General features: G+C 46.7%; 3 protein-coding genes across 4 annotated transcripts; 2 read left to right on the plus strand and 1 right to left on the minus strand.

Moving 5' to 3' along the window:
- Positions 1-319: 319 nt before the first annotated feature.
- LOC6554466 (autophagy-related protein 16) lies at positions 320-8,001 on the plus strand. Of its 2 annotated transcripts, none has more exons than XM_015153703.2 (10): positions 320-700; positions 820-1,081; positions 1,292-1,454; positions 2,125-2,213; positions 3,034-3,491; positions 3,584-3,726; positions 6,801-7,101; positions 7,164-7,248; positions 7,328-7,471; positions 7,598-8,001. In XM_015153703.2, the coding sequence occupies exons 1-10, from the start codon at positions 604-606 to the stop codon at positions 7,689-7,691; spliced, it is 1,836 nt and encodes a 611-aa protein (XP_015009189.1). In that variant the 5' UTR covers positions 320-603; the 3' UTR covers positions 7,692-8,001. The 2 variants fall into 2 exon arrangements, with proteins under 2 accessions (XP_015009189.1, XP_001981302.1); XM_001981266.3 differs by having other exon boundaries at positions 3,058-3,491.
- Positions 8,002-9,743: 1,742 nt separating this feature from the next.
- LOC6554467 lies at positions 9,744-16,092 on the minus strand. The gene is made up of 8 exons (XM_001981267.3): positions 15,898-16,092; positions 12,538-12,931; positions 12,316-12,476; positions 12,055-12,256; positions 11,671-11,922; positions 10,590-11,521; positions 10,323-10,523; positions 9,744-10,189 (listed from the first exon to the last, which is right to left on the minus strand). The coding sequence occupies exons 2-8, from the start codon at positions 12,909-12,911 to the stop codon at positions 10,077-10,079; spliced, it is 2,235 nt and encodes a 744-aa protein (XP_001981303.1). The 5' UTR covers positions 12,912-12,931; positions 15,898-16,092; the 3' UTR covers positions 9,744-10,076.
- A 1,302-nt stretch (positions 16,093-17,394) lies between these two features.
- Positions 17,395-18,427, plus strand: LOC6554468 (trypsin-4). The gene is made up of 2 exons (XM_001981268.3): positions 17,395-17,830; positions 17,886-18,427. Exons 1-2 carry the CDS (start codon positions 17,444-17,446, stop codon positions 18,255-18,257), a joined length of 759 nt encoding a protein of 252 aa, XP_001981304.1. The 5' UTR covers positions 17,395-17,443; the 3' UTR covers positions 18,258-18,427.
- Positions 18,428-18,484: the final 57 nt, after the last annotated feature.

Here is an 18,484-nt window from a genome sequence, read left to right on the forward strand (position 1 = left end):
AAATACATAAATTGACCAACTGGTAACACTTCTACGATTTTCAAGCTAGTGATGCAGCGATTATCGATACTCATCGATGGTTTCAAATTCAACTTATTGATAAATTCGTTCGAAGCTTTCAACGGAAACCGGTTACTTTGTTTAATAACGCGTGAACCGGGTTCCTCTGTAACATTTTAATAAAAAAGTTGAAAAATCTGATTTAATATCAAAAGTAATGGACCTCAGGCAAATACAAATATTTATTTATTATATATCAACTTATAACGTGCATTTCTGTTGAGGTGTTTTGTGCTTAAAATCATTGTTATTCAAAGCCGATGTACCATCGATAAGTATCGCGAAAAAAACACATCGATGCATCGACGTGCAGTGACATCACTAATATGAACAGCTGAACAACAATAATCATATTTGGTTAAAAACAATTATGCGAATAAGCGCAGCCGCCTTATAGCGCCCGTGCCACGCCCCCTGCGATGCGAACAGGCGACCACGCCAAGGTGTCGCCACGAATCCTGCAAGCAAGGAGAACCCAAGCCAAGAGTCCGGAGTCCCCAGTACGGAACACCCAGAAATTCCGGGCAGAAACACAATAAAAACATGTCTACGGAGGAGCAAGTGTGGCGAGCGCACGTCGTGCGGCGTTTACGCGAGCGGAATCGCAAGGAGCGCGACTTCAAGGAGATCATCGAGCAAAGTAAGCATCTGGGTCGCCAGCGGAGTACCACTTGGCCCCGCTACGCACCAGTTAACCTCCGATCCAAAAAGTCTACGAACTTCATGGTCACACGCATTAATTGCCCGCATCTCTTGCAGACAACCGACTGATTGACCATGTGGCACAGCTCAAGGCGGACAACCTGAAGATCTCCGTCGAAAACGAGCAGCTCCGCAGTGCGGTGTCAACAGGTGGCACCGGCTCCAACGTGGCCATCGCCACCCTCGAAAAAAAGCTGCTCAGCCAGCAGGAGGAGCTCACCGAGCTGCACAAGCGCAAGGGCGAGAACTCCCAGATGATCGTGGACCTCAACCAGAAGGTCGAGCAACAGAGGATCATCATTTCCGAGAAGGAACACAGGTAGCTGTCTAGGGTGTTCCGCATTTCGAATCACCAAAAAGAAAAACCCTTTTGTGACTTAAAAACCATTTGTTTGGTTGATTTCTCTAATTTCTTGATTTCTAAATTCAATTAAGAGTCTACAGCAGAGTGAATGACTAATTATTTGGAGATTATACCTTAATCTCGGCGAGATTGCAAATCAAATTCTAATATAACTATTTATTTTAGCCTCGTCGAACAGCAAACGAACAACAACCGATTGCGCGCGGAAGTGCAGCTACTTCACTCGAGTTTGGAGGAACTCAAGAAACTGAACAACACCATGTTGGATGAACATACAGCGCTTCAATTGGCATTTAGCTCCCTCGAGGAAAAGCTGAGAGGAGTACAAGTAAGTGGTCCAGGTTATTTACTATTTATTCCTATTGAATCAGCATGGCTTTGTTTTGTATGTCTAAGAATAGTACACACAGTAAATTCTACTTATATGCTAAATTGGAATAGTGAATTTTTAATTAAATTGTTTGTAAGTTGAAATATTCCCACTTAAGTCAGTGACCCAATAAACTGACGGGCTCGCTTTCAAAAGTTTATCCACTTCTTTTTTGTTTTGCCATTCAAAAGTTGTCAAAATATGAGGCCATTAATTCTCGTTTATCAGCCATTTAAAAGCACTTATAGCACAATGATAGACAAATCCCAAAGAGGATTATTTGATGATCAACTGCTGGTTACTCATCGATCGCTAATTAAATCCCCAGAACTGTTTATTCAAAATAGCGTTTAAAATATAATTTTATTGGTACTTATTCGAGGTTTCCGAGTCCCATTGAGCAAATCAATTTCTACGGTATTTGGTTGCTTCGATAAATACGTTGCAGATGGCTCGAATCGCTATGCCTCGTCTACAGGCGGGAAAAGCTTGCTATCTTTCGGATTTCGATCCAGTAGCATATTAGCGTTCAACGCGGAAAACAGCACGACGGCGCCAAAGATTTGCATATATCCCAAATATGAAAAAGCGTCTACTAAAAAGCTTTTCGTTCTCTTGCGATTCACAGGATGAAAATCGGCGTCTACTGGAGCGACTCATGCAATACAAGTCAAAGGATGCCGACAAGTTGAACGAGGAAAACGAGAGCATAATAAGGTGCGTACCCTCCAAAATAATACCATTGTGACCCTATTTTCATGGAAAACATAACGTTTAATATTACTTATCTCTTCGATCATTAATGTATATGTATATAAATGCATTTTCGTAACAAGATAGGTACGCAGATACACATAAAATGGTTAATCGCGAAGCTTATCTAATGCTTATAAAAGAGTGATAAAAATTCCATGTAAACTATTGACTTATACACACAAAATAAACAGAACACCTATGGATTAGGCAGCTTTTCAATCTAATATTTCACATGGCTCATAAAACAGAAGAGGATTATTTTAATAAATATCATGTACTATTTGCTTGAAGTGACCTACTAATAAATTACTTAGTAGCAAGAAAGAGTAACCAAACCGCAATGCCATTGATACCGTAAAAAACAGAATATCCAATTGATCAGGGAACGCCCAATCCTTCGTAGCTTCGTTGAGTTTTAGGGCATGTATACTAGGCTATTATCTTAATACCCGATTAGAGATTGCAGTGCCCATCCACCCGACCGCTGACCACCCAGTTGTGTTAATAAACCACTTATTGCCCACCCATCCAACGTCATGCAAGCAAGTTAACCGAAAAATGCGGAGCACGGGAACTACCAAATCGCAAAGGTTTACGGAAACTACACAAGTGCATGTAATAAATATTGACATTGAATACATATGTTTTACTAACAACTTAACAAGTCGCCAAGGAGTAGAACGGACCATTTAGACGAATATAATCGACTGTGTCACTCATTCTGATTTGCTCCTTTTATTTGGTTTAATATAAATGTATAACCGTTTTTGAACATATCTAGAAAAAGACTGCCGTCAATTTTCAGGAAACGTTCGGCTAAACTGAAACGTGACCTAGAAGACGCGGTCCGTGAGCCCAGCTCGTCCAGCAACACCGCCTCCTCGCCCGGCGCCGCATCCTTGCAGCGCAACTCCAGTCCCGCCCAGTACGTTGGCGGCCTCATCGGCGACGAGGATTTCGACGAGGCCGCGATAAATGGCGCCATGGAAGCCATAGGTCTCGATGATAATGAATATATTAGCGCTCGTTTTACAGCAGGCGAGATAGCCGAGAGCTCCCGGGCTTCCATCGACACCCTGAAGGCCACCGGCTACCTGGGTCAGGCCAATCCCACCAAGATCCTCATGAAGTTCGAGGCACACGAGAACGAGTCGCACGCGGTGCGCTGGAGTCCCGTGGAGCGCATGGTGGCCACCGGTGGCGCTGATCGCAAAGTCAAACTTTGGGATATTGGCAAAAGTGAGTCCGCAGTCGCACATTGTTTATTACACCTATACTTAATCACACTATTTTGATTTACACGCATATAACTTCGCATTGTGCCCTTTTAGATTCCACTGAACCACGTGCAGTTCTAAGCGGAAGCAGTGCTGGGATTAACTCCGTCGATTTCGATTCAACAGGCGCCTACATCTTGGGCACCTCCAATGACTATGGAGCCAGAGTATGGACAGTAATGGACAATCGCTTAAGAGTGAGTGTAACCCTTATTTAAACGCTCCAATTTAAGTAGCAAAAGAATATACTAACTTCCCGACACTTGCTCGGTGCAAACAAAACCAAAACGCATTTTATGAAAACATATACGAGGAAAAACACTTTCCAGTGTCGTCATCTTGTCTAGACGCCAGATATTTTCAATGATAACAAAGTGTGCGATTTCTGGACGCGATTACAGGCTGCACTTTTGTACTAACTCACTCGGCTACCCCATTCCTCTCCATGAGGCATTCACTATTTAAGTTGTATACAATAAACATGGAGGATAGTAATTTTAAAGAAGCAATTCGTTCCTGCTCAACAAATTGCCGCAATGAGTGCGCACCAGAATGGCCAGAACAATACTTTCCTTTTCTCTGGCCGCGCTAAGCAGATTAAAAAACCGACTTCTTTGATGCCTTGATTTATAAAGAATTTTCAGCCCTCGCGATGATTCTCGTTTCGCCTTTGTTTACTCAAGTTGGAACGTACATACATATACCACACATTCATAGCAATGTCAATGTTTATAAATAAATTTTGCATGTTTGCCGCTTTCTAACTCGGAAAAAGGCGAAAGGCAAACAAGTAAACATTACAGAGACGCTGATGGCAAACAAAAGTGTTTACTGATATAGTAAATAAAGCACTTTAACTATGATATGTGTACCATGGACCCGTGAGGTTCATCTCGGGAAGGATTGGAGAAATGGTTTCATGCCTGGGCAAGATTTCGTAGAAATTTAATGGTAAATGCATGCCATACTTAGAGAGGAGAGCATTTTTATTGAGTGAACTTAGAATTATAAACGATTGTTAATTGAAGCTTAAAGAAAAGTATACGAGTAGTAAAGTGGTCTACCCACTTCTGGCTACCCATATTGCAACATTTAAGTGCGTTTATCGAACGAATCGATTTCAATTGGCGGTCATAAATAAAAGTCGTCTTTGAATGCCACCAGGGGAAACTGGCCATTGGCAGTTGGCCTGAATTGCCGTAGAATAATCTTTCCTACCCCAAGGTTCATCTCTCGCCTGGTCAGGCCAGATCCGCAACTTCATCCATTTATGCTGCACATCGTCAACATGCGAATGAACATACAAGTGCGGTTCTTCCTGCTTTGCTCCGCCAGCTCCAGCTGCATCCCGATCCCCGACCTGAACCCCCAACCCAACCCAATCCCCATCCACATCCGCGAGATACACCGACTCTTCTCTTCTAACTGGTATTTCTGGATTGACATTTAAACGGTTCTTTTGCGCACAACTGGAAACTGTAACTGAAGAATAGCGCCGCCGATCTGCAGCATTAAAATGAGCACACTGACTTGTACGGCCTCTGGCCACAATGCGATCGAACTGAAACGGCCAACTGATGGCCGCCGAGTTGTAATCATTAATATGAGCCACTTTTTACGATTCACACACCGTAATCGCCGGAAGTTTATGCGGGCGATTTTCCATTAATCAGTGCTTCACACCTGCTGCTGAAAGATGCCAAGCGATTAGCTGCCTAACTCAATCAGTCATAAGTCTGAATGGCTTGCCCATATTTTGGCCAAAATAATTTGATCGCTTGTTTACATCGATCGGTTTGCCTTATAAACAGTATAGCCCCAGATGTATTCAAAACGTTTCGAACTCGGAAACAATATTTATTTATATTAAGCGGCTGTATTTTCATCTTAAAATGCGAGATTTGCAACGAATTTGGGGCAGACAGCAATCAGTTTGGGGCTTAGGCGGCTTAATTTGATTGGACATTAATCCAATTGAATCAATCGGTCGGGCAGCTGCTCACAGGTGTTGTAGTGATCAACCACGGCAATAAGTCATCTATTAGAAATGTTTTGCTAATTTATGGCTTGGAAAAGAGGACATTTCCACCTTTGCCACCACGCTAGCATTCCGATAAAACGCGGAGTGGCTTGCAGTTTGGTTTCAAACTCACCGGTTTGTGGCCAACACGTTTTCGAAGCCAAATCAACCGCTGGCCGCCTTGCAGCCTGGCTCAAATAAGACGTTTTAAGAGAACGTTTCAATCCATGTTATTAGCTGCAAACCGGCTGAGCTCGACTGGGCTCTTTCTTCCCGCCGAAGACGCTCTTCCCACCGATTCTTCGCTCTCAAACTCTCCACTCCTTGGCCGGAGCAGCTCCGGTCAAACATGTTTGAGCCACCGCCACCGACCGCCGCTGCGAGGCGGAGGCAGTGCTCCGCGCTCCAAGCCACACTGCGCGTACATTGACCGTTCGACTTGACCGGTTGCCGGTCGGGAATCGGACTCGTAGGCTCTTTGCGCCGAGCTAAGAGAAAGGGCGACTACTCCTATAAGGGCAGCGCCTTGGAACGGCTTTTATTTTGCAATTAGTACTTTTATTATTTGTTTAATAGTTTCAGTGGTTGCCCTTAAATGACTGCAAAGATCTGCGCAGCTATTGTCTGCCAGCTGCTGGCATTTATAGTTGCCTCCTCAGCTGCTTAGTATTTAAGACAGCAGATTTATGTAGCTGCAACCGCTTCCTCCGAAGGTCATAAATCAACAATTTCGCTGATACGCAGGAAGTCTTTTTTATCTTATCTCGTTTCTCGTTTCCACCATTAGGCATCTTGGTCCACAGATAAATAAGGCGAGAATCAGCGCTCCGGAGTGTCAATGACACGGGTGTCAGGTGGCTCTGGGCCATGGACGGTGGGCTATGTGCTGACAAGCACTCCAAGATGACGGAGTAGCACTTCGAAATATGTCCCACCATGCGACCTATGTCAATGGATTTTCCGCGGCAGTTAGGCGAGTAGTTTTAAGATCCTGGTTTATAACGCCGTAATTAAATGTCTGTAGCCTCTTTAATGTCAGCGGACACATTTTAATTGCACGCCGTTCTAGTGAAAGATACTTGGCCCGGCTAATTAGCCGGTTTTCCAGGTGGAGAGGGCACATGTGGGATGCCACAAAAGGTGTTGGTATTGTTCTTTCGCTACCTGCCAGATGCTGGGTTAAGATCGCTATAAGATGCCCTATAACGTAACTCTGCACTAACTGTTTGTCTCGCCTCTCACACTTTGAAGCACACGCTGACGGGTCACAGTGGCAAGGTAATGGCCGCCAAATACGTCCAGGAGCCCATCAAAGTGGTGACCGGAAGCCACGATCGCACGCTGAAGATATGGGATCTGCGCAGCATCGCCTGCATAGAGACGAAGTTCGCCGGCTCCAGTTGCAATGATCTCGTCACCACCGACAGCCTCGGATCAACGATAATCAGCGGGCACTACGATAAGAAGATCCGGTTCTGGGACATACGCACGGAGAAGCAGGCGGACGACGTCTTGATGCCGGCCAAGATCACCTCCCTGGATTTGTCAAAAGGCGAGTGCTTGCCAGCTGCCAGCTGCCATCCTAATCCCTACTACAACATGTTAATTCCACAGATTGCAATTACCTCATATGCTCTGTAAGAGACGATACTATTAAATTGTTAGATTTACGCAAGAACCAAGTTATATCCACGTTTACGTAAGTGCGCGCCTGTAAATTGAGTCCGGCATATACCCTAACTTTATACTCTTACCCTTTTGCAACTCCTTGCGTATAGAAACGAACACTTTAAAATCAGCTGTGATTTTGCTCGGGCTTCATTCAACTCGAGCGGCTTGAAGATTGCTTGCGGATCGGCGGATGGCGCTATATACATTTGGAATGTGAATGGCTTCCTAGAAGCCACACTCAAGGGTCACAGGTGGGTAGTAAAAACAGTTTAGGAAGGTTCGGAGAATGTACTTCATTATGGCCATGCCCGATCCTTTCTGCCTTTACGATTGATTGCGATTAATCCATGAATGCATTCCCTGCTTCAATTTCACAGCACCGCCGTAAACGCGGTCAGTTGGAGTCCCAACAACAACCTGCTGGCCTCCGTGGGCAAGAACAAGCGCTGCACCATCTACTCGGAATCATAGCCCTAATGTTGCCATACTACACGTCATTCGAGTCAGTCGGTTGCGATTCCGAAACTGAAACGCTTAAGTCAGAGCTGCAATCAGAACGGCCATGCGGAGTCTGCTGTAAATAGTAAATTCGGTTGACGTAAATTCGTCGGCGTAAGTCCAGTGCCGACGTTTTAATAACTTTACTTGATTATTTTATTTATACTTGAATCGGATATAGTATGCAAATTGTATCAATTCATATAGTAGTAGTGTAAGTACATGTTTTCCTATTGTAAAAATAAAAAACACGCATATGGGGTTGCATATACGACCAATCTAAGCAAATGACTCGCCACTGAATGGAAATTAAATTGGGGCAACCCAATAATTCCGCAGAATGGCCTTCACTCGTTGCTGCACGGAAACAACCAACCAACCAGTTGCCTCAGGCGACATTATGTGCTTTTCCTGCACCATCAACTGTGCGATGCTGTGTGTTTTGGCCATAAAGAGGAGACCACGCCGATTTCAGACAATAATGCTCAGCCAGAAAAAAGAGTCTTATGCATCCTTCGAACGTGATGCATTTTAATTTCTGCATATGTGATCAATTCCCGGCACGAATGCTACTGCTATGCTGTATGGTGTGTATGGTGTGCCATTGGCGAGCAGAACACATCCAATTATTTCGTGTGCTGACGGAGCACAATCGACACTGGGGAATCTCTAATTGAGCGAGGAGAAATAACCACGGCACCATCATTACAAATCTAACGTACATTCATTTTTATCGCCTTCGCCTTGCATGCATGCCTTAATTAAGAATCTTTCCAGATTATGCCTGAAAACAACTACAGCTACGGCGTTAAGTACCGCCAGCGATCTGAAATCTTGTGGCGCTCCCAAGTGCTGCCACCACTCAAGTTAGTGTCGTTGAAGGCGCATTGCTAAGTAAATTAATTGAGAGGAGAGGAATCCACTCGCCTGGAGGAGCCAGCCCAGCCAGCCCAGCCAGCCGACCGAGTCCAGAGTGACGGGCAGACGTTTGGACTTGGACAGGAGTCACTTTCCCGTATGCGAGAGCGCTCCTCCAGCAGATAAAGATACAAATCTGCACGAAGCCTGTTTCCTGTTCTGCTGAGGGTGCATTTATTTGCATGATTCACATTCACACAGCCGCTGTGCCTAACGATACTTATACAGCTGCTGGGTCTTCGTACAGGTGTACCCCATCACCAGCGCCATCACCACACTATGCACTCCATGTGCTGTGCACTCCATGCTCCATACTGCATACTCCATGCTCCATGCTCCATCCTCCATAATGAAGACGGGAAGACGTCGAGTCGCTGGGAAAAGTTGGGGAAACAAGCACGACATTTGGACCTTTCTGCCCACATAGAAAAGTGAATCGCTGGCTTCCCTGGTCGTCGAGGATCGGGAGTCGGTAGTCGGGACTCGTGCATTTTGGGCGACTCTAAGTGAGCATGTTCCTAGAAGCCCTCGACTCGCGTTTACAGTTGGATGCATTTTCAGTGCCATTGAAGTATAAATAATAATTCGCAGGTGTCTGCATTCCACGTCCCATTCGCACAATTCGTTATGCGTGGGTAAAGTGCTGAAATGGCAGTTAGACTCTCAGCCCAGCTCATCCATTCCCATTCATCCGAGCATATACATGCTGCTCCAAATGCAGGCCATCAAAATGATAATATTTTCTCTTTTGTTCTGGCGATAGAAAGCTGATTTCCATATATGAAAGTCAAATTCAGAGATGTTTATTGCATGAGCAATTTGTCAACTGAAGGCGATGAGCAGCACCCCGAAAAAAGCACACAGCACTGGTAGTTCATTAAAAATCTTAAGTTTAATAATAATAAGATGAGTTCGTTCCGTACAATTAGAGGCCAATGCGAACAGCAAACTGTCATTGAAATGCAATAAATTATAGTGCTTAACTAGGCTAGGTCGATATAATTCGATACAGACGGGGAGGGGCAGTTAGACGAGGAATAATGTAATATGCATTAGTTTTTACAAATGTCAACCGTTCGACTTCCGAAGTCGCAAAGGGAGTTCAAGGATTCCGTGCTCTGTCGAACTTCCTTTGCAAGTGGGGAATCCGTTCCATTGGGGGAGTACTCAAACCCAAAACGCCAAGGCTGCAATGCAAGCAATCTGAACTCCACCGCGCAAGACACGCAGATTTCAATCTCATTTTCAATTCGTTTTCTCTAAAATCGTGCACTGACTAGATAAGGCAAATAGCGGATGTAGTATCAGGACGACGGGCATTTCGTACGGATATTCGTGGCATTAGTGGGTTGGCATAACCTTGCGTAAATATTGATTGCACCTTGTGAAGCTTAGACGTCTATGTAAATGAATGGGCCAAAATAGGCCGCCTGGATCTGCTTAGTAAGAATGCTGGTAGGGCTGCAGCTTCTGGCGACGTTGGTAGCAGTACGTCCAGATCGCGATCACGGCCAACTGGGTTAGCAAGAAAATGGTGGCAGCCGTAATAAGACCTAATAATGAAGGCAATAAAAGGGAAAAGAGTACGAGGTTATCATCAAGCTATTATAGTCCACTAATCCGGTCATCTGCCAGCTGGCAGAGTGGCTCTTTAAGACGCTTTTATGGCCACTGAAGCGGGCTTACCAATGGCGTTGACGCAGAATCCGTGCCCCTCCTCGTTGGCAGTGAATGTGGTCTCATTTCCGTCGTAAAAGTCTCCGCTCTCCTGCTTATCTTGCTTGAATCCGAACTTGTCCGTAATCTGAATGGACTGAACCAGCAGCATGTCGCTGGGCGCGGACTTCTTTGAACTCTCGATGTCGCGACGTGGCCTCGGATGATCATCTATCCGAAACAGGTAGTTTCCCATTTAGATAGGGGAAAGTTTCAGATGCACTGGGGACTACTCACCTGTGGTGTTGAGCGATCTGCGCTTGCGTCCGTAGGACAAGAGGGACCTGTACTCCCCGCTGGTGTCCTCCTGCTCGCACTGGACGGGCTCACAGCTGGGCATGCAGGGCGTGACCAGGGCGCGGAACTGGACCACCTCACTGGAGGGGAACTTGAAGGCATCGAAGTTGGAGAGCAGCATCTTGCCGGAAACCGATCCCTTGTAAATTGGCCCCATTATGAAGTGGTCGGTGGGGCAGCCATTTGAATCGATTAGGGTAATTTCCGAGTTATCCACGCCATCCATGGCCACCAGCTCCCGAATGAAGATCTCGTAGGGGCTCTGCTCGTCGACGATCTCGAACTTGAGAGCCAGCGGATCGCCCACCTCGGCGGAGCGCATCATATCCGAGCCGTCTCGCGATGTGATCCGCATGATTACGTTGGGTGACTCCACAATTACCTCCTCGGAGAGGGCCGGCACGATGTCGCCGCGCACATCCAGGTCCACGCCGTTGCTCACCGACTTGTTGGTCAGGTCGTACTGACAGGCCAAGGCCAGGCCCAGATCGGAGGATGTCACAATCATGTCATGGTGCTGGATAATTATATCGTTCACATAGCGGCCGGCGGTGCTCTGGCGCACATTGCACTCCAGGTCGTGGTAGTTCATCCGCAGCTCGAAGTCCAGCGCACTCTTCACGTCCACCGAGCAGGACTTGGGCGATCCCTTGGCGTACACCTTGCCGTTGAAGAGCTTGGAGGTGCGAATACGTGCCAGCATGTCCCCGCCGCCGCACTCGATGGTCACATTGTAGCAGGAAGTCAGTTCATAGGTCGACGCCTCGGGCACCTCCAGGAAGGGCTCCTGCACATCCGCCAAGGTGGCACGACTGTGATGGGATAATCTGCACACCATGTCACCCGTGTCATTATAGTCGTACGAGTGGCACCTGTGATGGATGCAGAATGGGCGAGGATGGTGTGATATGATATCACATTCAATAAACTACTATAATTGCCAGATCGTAAAGGTAATTCCCATAAATGCCCCCGAAGAGCATGGAGACCATGCATATACATAAGTGGACCTGTTACTGACCTATATGGCGAGTTGAGGCACAGTTCCCGGCACTCGTCAATGCTGCTGACTTCTTGGTAGACCGAGTCCACCGTCTTCAGAATGCGACCAGGTAGACGTTTGAATTCGCAGAGCTTGTTGGGTTCATCGACACAGTGATTTTCAAGGTAATCGGACCCTTCGTTCACCTGGAAGGCCTGCGAGCCGGCCAGCGTCAGGCGATCCAGCTCGCTCAGCTCGCAAGCTCCCGAGGTGCGATCATAGTTGGCAGATCTGCAGGGGACACAGTTGAATATGGAGTAATCGGTTCAGGCTGGGCTTGGGGCTTGGGGCATGGGGCTTTCTGCTTCACTTGACTGATAGAGGGTGGACCCCAAGTATTTGGACTGTACTGGGAGCACGTACCTGCATGTGAATTCGCTCTCGCCGAGGCAGAGTTCAAAGCACTCGCGTCTTGACGCCACCGACACGGTACGCTTAACTTCCGTCTTGAGCTTATAGTTCTGAACACGATCGACGTACCAGGCTCGGGAGCAGGGCTTCACGGACAGGCATGATTTTTGGGCATAGATAGTGAATACGGGGAACTGCGACTTTGTCAGCGCACCTTGGTAATGATTGTGATTAAGTCGCGAGCTGGCTTGTTTAGCGGCGTAAGTAGCTTACCTGGTAATTGATCAGCATGTGCTGAGAAGAGCACGCAAAGCCCGGTCTCGTAGTTCACTGACTGGCAAGTTTTGTTCTTCCTACAGGTGTCCAAGCAGTCAGTGAGCATTAGGGTGCCCGGCTGGGAGTCCATCAGCTTCTCGGGCGCCGAGAAGACGTATCTGGCGAAGGACTCGTCAGTCAAGCAACCATTTGGGGCTATGACAACCCATCATCGCTTACCCTGTCACTATTTCAAAGCCCACCAGATCGGGATTGCAGTCCACAGGCGCGTTATCGTAGTAGATGCCATCCTCCTCGGAACCCAGGGAGCTGGACAAGTCCGAGACAGCTGGCAAATCGAAGGCCGAGTTGCGGGTCTCCAGATTTTCCACCGGCCTCTCAGTCCTATTGATTTCGGTGGGGCTCTCCTTGGCGCCGGGCAGCTCCGTCTTGTCCTCGATCTCCTCGGAGGCAATCACTTTGCTGGCATTCGGAGCGGCGGCAGTCACCGATTCCGCAGCCTGTCTTCGGATTCGCAGGTGCTCCTTGGCCGTGGCCGCACTATAGAGCATTAGGGCCAGGAACAGGTGTCGCAATAGGTTGATCTTGGCCATCTTTAGAGTGTCACTGGGGCCTGCAAAGAGCGGGGCATGTGCATACATTTGAGACAGTGTTACTTAAGTGAGATCACTTCAAGTGATCCAAAACTCTCTTTTGCTAGAACCCCTATAAGTCCCAACAACTTGAATGGTTACTGCTGGCTAACCCAGGCAGAACAAATATTATATTAGCCCAAAGTCATAAGCCATAACGATAACCTTTATTTATAAAGCGCGCTAAATTGCCTACGCAGGCGCTGTCTCAATCTCTTCAAATTAATTTGTTTGCCATAAGGCGTAACGCGAATTATGAAGTCGCAGAAACAATATCATGGCCAGTTACTCAGCCCCACTCCAGTCTGTCCAGTCTATTCAGTGATCCATTCCGTTGGGAAGCGGAGCTCACGTCGATGACCCCGTGCACTATTCACCAGATTCACCACTACTCGCGATCCCCTGATTTTTTCTGGTCCGCTGAGCTAAACTCTTGCGCAACAGCCAAGTTAATGGGCATCGCTTATGATTGACGGTTTCGCTGGAGAGACCATCAAGGGGTCATGAGCTCTAATTTTTCGCCAAGTACCATGTAGAACTTGTTTCGCCCGAGCCCAAGGAACCCAAGGAACCTTTAGGAACCTCAGGAATCAGGGAACCCAAAAGGAATGGACAATTTTCAAAATTATTAATACAAATACTTGCGAGACGGGACAACAATTCAATTATAGAAAAGAATATTATTACGACAGCGAATAATTGCCATTGGCGAGTATCTCGTTAGGAACCCACTTGGAGCATGACTTATTAACATGATAACTGTATTAAGAGAACTCCTATATGGTTCTTAGCCATAGCTGGGGCTAGCTACACAGTTATTCCATATGAATTCTCATGAATAGCCATGTGTGCAGAAAAAATTGGTGGGTAATAGATACGGATAGGCTGGAATACGGACACGGATACGAATAGGTGGGGTGTGTACAGTGTATAGGAAACGCATGACTGCCGACGCACCAGACACACTAATCCGCTGGGGCGACGTTCCAGCCAAAACCAATCTGCTGGCACTGCGAGCTGCTCCACTCTTTGCAGATGATATATAAGCATAGGAACATACCGTTAAGACACCGCTTGATTCATGATTCATAGGCCCTGCAGCGGTCAGAACAAGCCGTACTTAATTAGAGATAAAATGCTTGAAAGACTTTTGAATGTTTTATGCTTTTCCTTTCCTCATTCGAGGTATTCGGGATAGGGAATCGCATGAATACGTCGGGCTCTGGTGCACATGACCACACAGCATTCGGCAGTGCCATGTAAAGAGTGGCCACTCAGGAAGCTGCATTTTAACGAGTCCATGACCATGTTATTGTACAAAAATCTTGTAGAAAGCGGCAGAAGAATTGGGTCAATGATTATCGTCAAAAGCTGTTTTGCCGAGCATAGACACATGCATGTACATGGACGCATGGACATGGGTATTGGTAGCTGCGCCCGCAGCGATCAGGTCGAGCCCCAACCGAAACCGAAACCCAAGCCGAAACCCAACCGGTATCCAGTGGTACCCAGTGGTATCGACGTGAACAGCCCAAGGAAATAGCACCGCCAAACTGTGTCGCTGATCACAATCGATTAGTGCGAACAGTCGCTTATTGCCCAAATTACTGTTAAATGCTCGTAGTTTCTGGGGGCCAAGAATGCGGGGCCCACTAAGGTTTTCCTACCAATTGTGGGCTGGAGGCCCTGCGAGGTCTATAAAAAGGAAATGGGCGAAGGCCTACTCTTCGATAGATGGGCAGTAAAAGTAGGAGTGCTGAAGGACACTTAACTCCTTTTTCCTAAATGGAGAAAGCAGTTGTGTCTTGATGATTTATGCCAAGTTTTATGAGAAAGAAAAATGCTATGCTGGAAAGAATACTTCTCTATATCAGCACCCAGTAAGATTCTGCTCTTTGTGCATTTGCCAGTACAAAGTGGATCAATCAATCGAGTAAACACATCACAATACCGCTTTTGGGTTCACTGTTTCGGGCCAATCAGCACTTGTTAACCGTTTGGCACTTTCGAACTTTTTCTTTTATTTGCCTTTTACTGCGAAACCTTTGTTTCTGCGACCTTACAGCTCTTTTTATGTCCAAGCGCGTCTACACCCATTCTGACCGACTTCAGCTTCATTCACATTCAGCCCAATTCCAGAATTTCAGATTCCAGGTGCATGATGTAATTAAAGGGTCCACCGAGAGTCAATAGAAATTCAATCTTCAAGAGAGACCGCCAAAAGCAAAACTTTCACCATTCTGAATGTGTTAATGACTTCATTTCTCCGGTGACTAAAGCCTGCCAAAATTCAACGGCAGGCCTCACACTGTTAGATTAATTTGCCATTTGGCGAAACTTTGATTATGGCCAATTCGGGATTCGTGGCTAATCACGGGACCACTAACGATCTACTGTGTCAGCTTCCACTGGCTCGGTGCCTTCTGCCTATATGCGTGCATAGCTCCATTATGGCCCAGAAGCTGGCATCCGTCGGTGGAGCACCCGATGGCCAGGACGGACGTCCTAATGCTCGCCAATGTTTTGACGGAAGCTGCAGACTGGCTGCAGAACCTCGAAGATTGGTGAAGAATGGGTGTGGAATCGCGAGTCTGGAGCGTCGGTCTTTTGCATTCTGCAGTTTCCTCTGCTTCGTGCGTTTTTGCAGTTCACTTTTTCAGAATGATTGTCTCCGTTTTTCAATGCTGAACGCTGGCATAGGCTAGTCATCCGTCAGTCCGATCACTGCCGTTTAGGTAAACCGGTTAACATTTTTTGTTCAGATTTTTCTTAGTTATTCTTCAGTCGGTGCAGTGGCTGCATATTCTGAGTAGCGGTTCGATGCGGATCGGATGGGATCGGATGGGATCGGATGGGATCGGATCGGAGTTGGAATGAGCGCGGCTCTGTTGCCACACATCGCTTTCATAACCATATCCATATCCAAATGGGCTCGCCAAACAATTACCTAATTAAGCAGTTCGTTGCCGGAGTCTTTCCCGAATTTTTAGCCTAGTCACACTGAGACAAAACACTTTCGCAGCCCAAGAGCAAGATCTTTCGCAGTGGGAATTGTGGGTTGGAGGGAGCACCGAACTTGACCATTCGATGGTCGCCGCAGAACTGAAGACTTCCACGCCGCCGAGTGACTTGTTATAAAAATTAGATAAAGAAGTTCTGGGAGCGGGCTGCCAGCGACTGCGAGAGAGCGGGACGCAGTTCGTCTTGGAGTTGGAATTCTTACAAAAGAAAGTCTCGGGGCGATGGATGTGGATGATGCTCGCTGCGGAGAGAACCTCAAACAGAAGAAATTGTTAGCATGGTAAACACACCAGCCAGCGCTCGTCTCTGGGTCTCTTCCGAGTCGGGCTCGGATCGCATGAGTATCACCTGTGCGGGATCTCTACACTTCCAACTCGAACGTGTTGGGGATGCAACCCATTGGATGATCGCGGTCAACGCTCGAGAACAATGTGCACCTGTCTGCGCTCTTCGGCTCTCTTGGCCTGTTCCTAACATCGCCAGCATGAAGGTAAAGGAAGGCACTATGGTGGCATTATGGCTCCCAAAATAATTTTCTTATGGGCCTGTTAGCGCCCAGGGCCGGCAGAAAAGCCACGCGTAATAATGGGTTTTGGCTTATAACTGTCGCTTGCGTTTTTACTATTTTTCACTTTCACTAATGAGCCGCGTGAAATCGCTCGTCACCCATTTTCTCCCATTCTAGCCTAATCGGCTTAGGCCAAATCCACCATAACAATTTGTGTGGGCTTAGGTTCGGTGTTTTCTTCTACTCCATTTCGACTGGCAGGCATCCAACCATCCAACCATCCCACTGGATGGATGGAGATCAGTGATATCTGGCGATCTTGAATAGCCCACTTTATTGGCGGAGACAGCGCTTTCGACGTGATATCCACGTTAGACTAGAATGGCCCATCAAACGGTGTTTGATTTCCAAATTTATGGGTCAAGCCAATGCAAATCAGTTGATGGGTCCGTTCCTCGAGAAAACGGGTCGTGCTTTGATAACAAATTGGGCAAACAATAGATGAGTGGAGGCCAAATTTGGCCATTAATGCTATTCGAGTGATATATGTGAAAACCGAGGCGAACCGGTCCGAAGAAAGCCCTAGTTATTGAAAGATGATTCATAGCAGATGCGAGGCCACTTACCCTCGGAGTGCCTTAAACTAAGAGGTATTCGTATGTCGATTGTGATCGGACAAATGAGCTGGAAAGAAAGAAAGCACAAATCCACTCTTTTCTGGCATTTGAACTAATTTGAACTTTAGTCGGGCTCTAATAACTTACGACACGAACGAAGTTTAGTCATATTCTGTCGGCGAACTTGAAATCTTACGAGATAAACGAAACCTCTTCCTAATTACAAAATAATGGGCACTTATTGAAATGCTTTTTCTCATTATTTTTCACGTTCTTGCGTACTTAAAGGCCGCTCTAAAAGCCGTACATTCCTACTTTGAAGCGATTCTTTCCCCGTTTAACTGAAAATGATGTTCAACGTATGGTGCAAAGTATTTCTCCTCCATGTTGCTGGGTGTCTTTCTCTGGAGAGTCGGCCAGATCCACGCATAGTCGGTGGCTTTCCAGCCGATATCGCCAACATTCCCTATATAGTGTCCATACAGCTGTACGGCATCCACCATTGTGGCGGCTCCATCATAAATAACCATACCATCCTAACGGCTGCCCATTGTTTATCCGGAGTGTCACGTCGTCTGCTGAAAGTTAAGGTCGGCGGAACGTCGCGCTACCGCAATGATGGGGAACTATTCTCGGTGGCTGACCTGCATACCCACGAGAAGTTCAATGCCAAGACCATGGACTATGACATCGGAATCATCAGGTTGTCCAAAAACCTAACGCTTTCTAGAAAGGTTTGCAATACTCTCAGCTAAGAGCTGTTTAATAGTTCAGTCAATTGCTTTGTAGGTGAAGGCCATTCCCATAAACCCCAAAAAAGTAGCCGAAGGCATCTATGCCACCATTGCCGGCTGGGGATTCAAGTCCATGAATGGTGCTCCCTCGGATAGTCTGAGGTATGCTCGAGTTCCGATCGTGAATCAGGCGGCCTGCAGGGACTTACTGGGCAAAAGTGTGACGGATCGGATGCTCTGTGCCGGCTACCTCAAGGGTGGCACGGATGCCTGCCAGATGGACTCCGGAGGACCCTTGTCGGTGAGGGAGCAACTGGTGGGCATCGTGTCCTGGGGAGTGGGGTGCGCCCTGGCGGACAAGCCGGGAGTGTATGCCCGACTCGATGAACTGCATCCATGGCTAAACAAGGTCTTGAATAAATCATAAAAAATAAAGTGATACCACTACCAGTTTCACTATTCCAGCAGTTGGCACCCATGAAAAGCGCATAAAAACGGGGAAGGTAATACTTTCACCCCAGAAGTAAAGCGCATTTTATCGTAAAAAAAAATAATAAAAACTTTAAGATTCATAAAAATGCAAACTATTTATGAATAGTAAGCGAAAAGCGTTTACGATGAAACTTGATGTGCTGCTGTATTAGCCGTTGCTAG

The sequence above is a fragment of the Drosophila erecta genome, unplaced genomic scaffold (genome assembly GCF_003286155.1).
Source record: "Drosophila erecta strain 14021-0224.00,06,07 unplaced genomic scaffold, DereRS2 tig00000000-arrow-pilon, whole genome shotgun sequence".
NCBI lineage: Eukaryota > Metazoa > Arthropoda > Insecta > Diptera > Drosophilidae > Drosophila > Drosophila erecta.

Coding starts and splice junctions, on each gene's coding strand:
- LOC6554466 (XM_015153703.2), top strand. CDS start 604: ATGTCTACGGAGGAGCAAGTGTGGCGAGCGCACGTCGTGCGGCGTTTA. Junction 1,455..2,124: donor AAAAGCTGAGAGGAGTACAA/GTAAGTGGTCCA, acceptor TGCGATTCACAG/GATGAAAATCGGCGTCTACT. Junction 2,214..3,033: donor GAAAACGAGAGCATAATAAG/GTGCGTACCCTC, acceptor GAACATATCTAG/AAAAAGACTGCCGTCAATTT.
- LOC6554467 (XM_001981267.3), bottom strand. CDS start 12,911: ATGGCCAAGATCAACCTATTGCGACACCTGTTCCTGGCCCTAATGCTC. Junction 12,257..12,315: donor ACATGCTGATCAATTACCAG/GTAAGCTACTTA, acceptor ATCATTACCAAG/GTGCGCTGACAAAGTCGCAG. Junction 10,524..10,589: donor CAGATCGCTCAACACCACAG/GTGAGTAGTCCC, acceptor TGTTTCGGATAG/ATGATCATCCGAGGCCACGT.
- LOC6554468 (XM_001981268.3), top strand. CDS start 17,444: ATGATGTTCAACGTATGGTGCAAAGTATTTCTCCTCCATGTTGCTGGG. Junction 17,831..17,885: donor ACCTAACGCTTTCTAGAAAG/GTTTGCAATACT, acceptor ATTGCTTTGTAG/GTGAAGGCCATTCCCATAAA.